Genomic DNA, 6,922 nt, shown 5'->3' on the forward strand with positions numbered 1-6,922 from the left:
CACACACACACACACACACACACACACACACACACACACACACACACGACTGTGTCTCCTATATGATTCCAAATATATTCAAGTTAAAATGAGATTACACATCACACCGGCAATCCCCCTTTATATAACAGTGTGTAATATTAGGAACCAGTGTTTTGATTTTTTGAAAATGGTTTCAATTGTGCTTACAGAAATTGTTGTTTGTATTCATAGACATGGTAAGGATGCATTAAAAAAATAAATATGCTTTAAAATTAGATTATAAGGAAAATTATTATTTTTTAAGAAAACTTTCCCTGAAAATGTAAGTAAATTTTTGGCTTATTAATTATCGAGTCACAAACTACCTTTTGAAGTGAGAATGTTGTTTTCTTTGAGATCATGTTGCTGTCTCAGAGAGTTCTTAATTTAAAATGTGGTCGTGGGGGCAGTACTTTTCCACCTCTCTTTGTCTGTCTGTCTGTCTGTCTATCTATCTATCTATCTATCTATCTATCTATCTATCTATCTATCTATCTCGCTTTATTCACTTTGTATCCCAGCTGTAGCCAGCCCTCTTCCAGTCCCACCCACCCTCCTTTTTCTCCCACTATGCCCCTTCCCTAGTCCCTTGAAAGGGGAGGACCTCCTCCCCTTCTCTTGAGATATTGGTTCTGATTTGTTTTGCTATAAGTGATATCTATATATATCTAAACAAGGCCATATTCCTGGCAACAAAGCTGTTTTCTGAATCAGTACAATGGAATGCTTTGCCTTCTTATTTTCTTCATCTGAGTGATTTTTTTTTTTGAAAAGCTTGTAAATTTGCCATCTTTTTTTTTTTTTTTTTTTTTTTTGCAGTTGAGAGACTAGCAGGTATAGATAGAATATCTAAGAATATAGCTAAATATACTTGGCAGTTAGTTAATTGAGATGCAAATATATTTAATTAGGTGAGAAGCCACAATGCTTTTATGGCAGAGCCAGTACTTAGCTATGGTTATTTTAATGGTTACCTTCTTTTTATGTCTTTTTTTAAAAAATGAATTGCTCACCACCCAAACTTTCTTTTTTTTGAGACTGTATGTAGATCAGACTGGCCGTAAACTCACAATTTTCATCCTTTTACCTCTGAAGTGCTTGGATTAGAGGTTTTTGTAACACCGTGCTTGGTTCTAGACTTAAAAAAAAATCCTCACTAGAGCTCTAATTTCTACTTTATTTATTTATTCAACAAATATTTGAATGTTGTGTGGTAGGAGGTTCCAGGTTAGTATGTGGTCATGAGGATTCTTGGTTAACAAAAGACTCAAACATGAAGGAATACTACAAATCAGGAAGAAGATGGGAATAGTGACAGTGAATTAAAGGTTCTAATATAACCTAAATTGAAGGGCAAGGTATAAAGAAAATCTTGAGAAAAGGATGAATGATTATTTTGCCAAGCAAAAATTTGGGATTGACTGTTCTAGGGCAAGGAATACATTTTTTACATTTTCTGGGGTACAAAATAATACCCCAGAAAGTGGCTTGGCAAGCTTGAGTAACAGCAGAAAGGCCCAATGGACTGTGGTGAGGCTTGTGTTCACATGTGTGTGCATGTGGGGCAGGGGTGGGGAATGACCATCCTGGGAGGGAGCAGCACTAGTACTAGCACTAGTACTAGGTCTTGCAGAGTTCCATCAGTCAGGCTTATGTCTTTTATGTTGAACCACCAAGCAATGCATATGCTCTTGTTCCCCAGAACTCCATCATAAAGTGATGTAGCATGTCGGTAGGGTGACCATATTATCATCCAGACTAGGGTCCTCTTGTGAATAAGAGAAAACAGTGTTAATTATGCTGGTATAATGAGCATAAAGCAATACCTAGAGAACAGTTCTAAACCACCCCAGTAGACTTGAAAATCGCCTAGAAGCCATGCTGTAGAGTGACAGTCACATGTTTTTGCTCTCTCATCCTCTCTTCACTCATGAGCGCTGATGAGAGAGACAGGGCTACCAGGGACACCTGCCCTGAGGCTAGTCTACAGAAGTGCAGCCTCGTGGCCTGTCCAGCTGCAACCTACAGTTGTTCCGGCTTCTGCTTCATGAGTTTCCATCGTTGATATTCAAGCAGGTCTTATTAATTGAATTTCAGAATCTAAGTCTTTAAAATATACGGGAAAGGAAAGCCTTAACTGTTTAGCACACAAATTTTCCTTACTGGAAACTTTTCTATGCTTCTTCTCATGGATGACATGGCCTAATTATATCTTCTCCAAGGGTGTCCAGGTAGAATCGGTGTGGTCCAATTTAAACTTCTTTGAGATTGTATGTTTAATGGATTGTTTCTTGTGGATAATGCAAAGAAGTTTTCTTATGTCTACCAAGCCCTCTATAGCAGTGATAGTGGCATGTAGTAATAAGTCTGACCTCTAGGATTCTAGGAACTAAGAAATCCATTTATTATTGATTTGATTTTGTTTTCTTTTGAAATGAACTGTTTGGCTGAATCTGGAATAAGAAGTTCTGTAGCTCCCCCCCCCCTGCTCCCTGTACTCAAGTTACTTTCCATAACAAGGCACTGAAGGAAACTGACTAATCCCTTCAGTTTAGGGATAACCACCTTTAACATCTCTAACTGCAACTGCAGCTGAGAATGTGGTATCTGCCAGGCCTTCCTTTGACACCCCACCTCAGCCCTTCAATAAAATGACTTGACCACCTCCGAAGAAAATAATAATAATAATAATAAAATAATAATAATAATAATAAAATAATAATAATTCATGTTTGTATTTGGCCAAATACTGAAGACACTTTGCAATGTTTCACTATTTCTTTTCAAGTTGCATTAAAGTTCTCAATTTTGTTTTACAAGCCAGGAAATGTGAAGAATTCACCTGGAAATAAATAGAAAACTCCATGTTCTTCCCATTTTAATCAGGTAAAAAAAATACCCCCCTAAATGAAAAACTCTGGTTATTTTCAGCATTGTTAGTACTAGCTGAAATTATTTACTCTAATTAACTAATTTTAGCACTTTCACCTTGATGTGGAAACATAAGGGTCAATATTTTATTCTGTCTTTAATATCTGGCTTTACATGCCATGGCTTATTTAATTGTATTTCCTTCTCAGGAGTACCAGCATTTTTTAGATAAGCAAGAACCAGAGATTAGAAACTCAATGCAAATTCTTTTGGTCTTATGTTCAACTTAATATTACACTTCATCTGTTTGTTTAATATTTATCAAGCTAAATACAAAAACATCATATTACTATTTTGTATATATATATTAAAATTATGTAATAGATCTTGTGATTTCCTGATGATTAGCAAATTAATATTGAATTAAAAATTAACCTAGATATTGAGGTGTGTGAAATAGTTTAGTCATGATATATCTATTAAGAGGATTATTATTGTTTCCGGAATACTTAATTACATGGGAGCATGTAGAAAATCTTTTTTTCCCCCTTTGGTACTAGGATTGAACCCAGGGCAAGCACTGTCTCCACCCCTGAACTTAGCCCTTACTTTCCCTTTTATTTTCTAGATACTTTTTTGTAAAGTTGCCTGGACTGGCCTTGAATTTTCAGTCTTCCAGCCTTAGCTTCTTGAGTAGCTAGGATGACAGGCCCAAAGCTAAAATTGTTAAATATAGAAGAAAGGCAGTATGATATTTTGTTAGACCAGTAGGCATTGTAGAAAATTTAAACGTGCATTTTTATTTTTTTCATATTTTCTGCAATGAATATGAGGGTTTTCTAATGCTCAGTGTGTGTGTGTGTGTGTGTGTGTGTGTGTGTGTGAGAGAGAGAGAGAGAGAGAGAGAGAGAGAGAGAGAGAGAGATATTAGGGATTGAACCCAAAGCTTCACACATGCCAGGAAAGCATTCTGCCAGTGAGCTACAACTCCAGCCCATCTTAAAAGTTGTGTTGTATCATTGTGTTTCACAGCTGCGATTTAAAATTCACAAAAACTCCGAGTTTGAGGTTTTCCTTTCTCAACTATCTTCATGTTTTTAGAGAAGCAGAGAGATTGTATAGTGCAGTCCCCAGTCTCAAGAAGAATCCCCTGTTGCTCTGCTTGTCAACCCCTTTGACATCTTCATTGATAGGAAACATCCCACAGGTCATCTCTTTTTGGAGAGTTCTGATATTTTAGGAGGAGGCTGCTTATAGTAAGCAGAAGATATTTTTCTTGTCATTCCTACATAGTGGTCCTGATTTGCATTCTATGACCAGTAAACCAGTCAGTCTTCCTTTAACATTTATACTAATGCAAAATCAGTAGTTCTCTGCTGTTATACAAATAATTTACTAACTGATAACAAGATCTTATTAAATACATTCTATGTAAAGTCTCTGAAGGAGTTGGATGACTCTTTGGAAGCTCATTTTCTAGTCTCCCTTCTGTTGCCATATCCCCAGATATGCTGGTTCTCGGGTAGAGCTTGGGCCTCTGCCCTGTAACAAGATCTTGGTGCCTCTCATTTTAGTGACTAAGTCTCTTCATTGTCTTTGAAAAGGAATATTTTCCTGCTTCTCACTTACTCACTGGAAAGCTTGGCTTTTTTGATCTTCAATTTTCCATGTTCAAATGGTGGCTAAATTTATATTTAGTGTCAGCTCCGCTTTTCTTTCCATTTCTTCTCTGTATTTCCCATAGAGTGACAGTTGGATCTAAAGGCTTGGTCAGATTTTGTCTCTACTTTTTGTTAAACTACCTCAAAGACAGCACTATTCAGGTGTGTTAAATAAATGAATGAAATTGCTTCTTCAGCTTAATTTATTGTATATATTCTCTGTCAGTATTCGTAGGTCCACTTTCCACCCTCCTTATTTACATAGTTAATTTCAAGGCTATACTTTTAACATGCCTTACTTTAATTTTTTATTATTAATTTATTCTCTCATATATTATATCCCAACCATCGTTTCCCCTCCTTTATTTCCTCTCAGTCCCTCCCCTCTACCACCACTCCCCATCTACTCCTCCTCTGTTTCTCTTCAGAAAATTGAACACCTCTCAAGGGATATTAACCAGATATGGCATATCAAGTTGCAAAAATACTAGCTACCTCCCCTCATATTAATGCTGGATAAGGCAACACAGTAGGAGGAAAAAGGTCCCCAAAGATGTCAAAGGAATTAGAAATAGCCCCAATCCCACTGTTAGGAGTCCCACAAGAAGACCTAAATACACAACTATAAAATATATGTGGAGGGCCTAGGTTAGACCTATGTAGGCTCCCTGATTGTTGGTTCATTCAGTCTCTGTGAACCACTATTAGCCCTGCTTGGTTGATTCTGTGGATTTTCTTGTGGTGTCCTTGACCCTTCTGACTTCTGTAATCCTTCCTTCCCTTTTACAGGATTCACTGAGTTCTGCCTAGTGTTCAGCTGTGGGTCTCTGCACGCGTTTCCACCAGTTGCTGGATGGAACCTCCCTGTACCATTGCTTACTTAATCCTTGTTAGTATAGATTGCTTCCAGTGTTTAATAAAACAGTAAATCTATTAAATTCTTAGGCAAAAAAAGGTTAATAAACTGAGAGAGAACAATTAGCTAGTTGTTTGCATCTTTAAAAATTTTTGATATTACATTAAAAGATCAAGTGAATAGTCAGTCACTGGACTATCTCAGACATTGGACTGTATGCTCACTGCTAGAGTACTTAGTATGCTCACTGCTAGAGTACTTACTTAGTATGTGTGATGCCCTGGCTTCAGTCCCCAGCACACAAAAATCATATAAATTTCTAGTTGTGGAGCATGTTCATCACATATGAAGGAAAAGACAATCTGGAGTAGATTAAGCTTGTCTTTGGTATGTGAGTTTGTGTGTTTCATTCCTGGAAGGATATGAGGTAAGGGAAGATCTGAGGAAAGACATTCAGTTGTCTGAAGATAATGCTGCTGTACTCTTGTGCAGCCACTGCATGAAGTATGCTTGGTCTTTAGAGAGTAAGGGGTGCATGGTATTTGCTGTGCCATTTAGCATGTACCTCAATATGCCTGGGTACTTAGCCATTTGAATGTCTGAATGTACTGTGGATGGCATACATCCTAAGTTCTGGTTTACTCATCTGCAAAATGAGATTAGGTACAGTGTTCTCTAGCTCGTTCTCTTTATTATGATGAAATGGTAATGTAAACCTACAATTAACTTACTTTTTTTCTTTTCTTTTTTTTTTTTTTTTTTAGTTATAGGTAAACATTGGAAACTCCAGATGGTAAATCAGTATTTCTACAGCAAATGGCAAAATCAGTATTGGACATAGTAAACTGGCTTTCTTCTTCAGGAAAAAACAACACTAAGCCTATCTTGGTTGATGCCATGTTATAGGCCAACTAATCTGTAATCCTTCACATGGAAATAATGTACAAGCCTTAGAACTTCTCATTCTTATATTACTATTTATGTACATAATTAAAATCCAGATTCAAACAGAGCTGGCCTGCTTTCTTTACTGAGTAACAATAAGTAACATTTTAAGTGAACGGTCTCTAGTGCTTATCTGGATGGTTTATGGGTACACATGGTTATTTGTGTGTGTATTTCTGTGTGTATTATTTGTCTACATGCACAAACATGGAGTGTATGGTCGATGTGTATGTGCATAAGTGTGTGTGCTAAAGGTAATATTTGCTCTTTGCTTTTATTTTTTTAAGGGTTGCCTTTTTAATCATCCCATTTCTTGCTTCCCTTTCCTCCCTCCAAATATTTACATATATCCTTTTCTGTTCTCTTTCACATTCATGGCCTCTTTTGCCATCAATTTTTATTGCATGTTATACACACACACACACACACACACACACACACATATACATACATACATATATTCCTAAATATAACCTGTTCAGTCTATACAATGTTACTTATATGTATGTTTTCAGGGCTGATGTTTTGACACTGGATAACCAATTGGTGTGTTCTTCCCTGATAATAT

The 6,922-nt window shown here is 36.7% G+C and overlaps 1 protein-coding gene across 3 annotated transcripts in view; it reads left to right on the top strand.

The window, feature by feature from the left end:
* Apoo (apolipoprotein O) overlaps positions 1-6,421 on the top strand; it is a 54,687-nt gene extending 48,266 nt beyond the window's left edge. For 2 of the 3 annotated variants that reach the window (XM_055606940.1, XM_055606939.1), the window contains exons 8-9: positions 2,842-2,907; positions 6,174-6,421. In XM_055606940.1, coding sequence (XP_055462915.1) covers positions 2,842-2,877 — 36 coding nt within the window. In that variant the 3' untranslated portion in view covers positions 2,878-2,907; positions 6,174-6,421. The remainder of the gene's footprint in view (positions 1-2,841; positions 2,908-6,173) is intronic. The other variant, XM_055606941.1, reaches the window with a different exon arrangement.
* The last annotated feature ends 501 nt before the right edge of the window (positions 6,422-6,922 follow it).

This window comes from Psammomys obesus, unplaced genomic scaffold (genome assembly GCF_907164565.1).
Source record: "Psammomys obesus unplaced genomic scaffold, mPsaObe1.curated_primary_1811, whole genome shotgun sequence".
NCBI classification, from domain to species: Eukaryota; Metazoa; Chordata; class Mammalia; order Rodentia; family Muridae; genus Psammomys; species Psammomys obesus.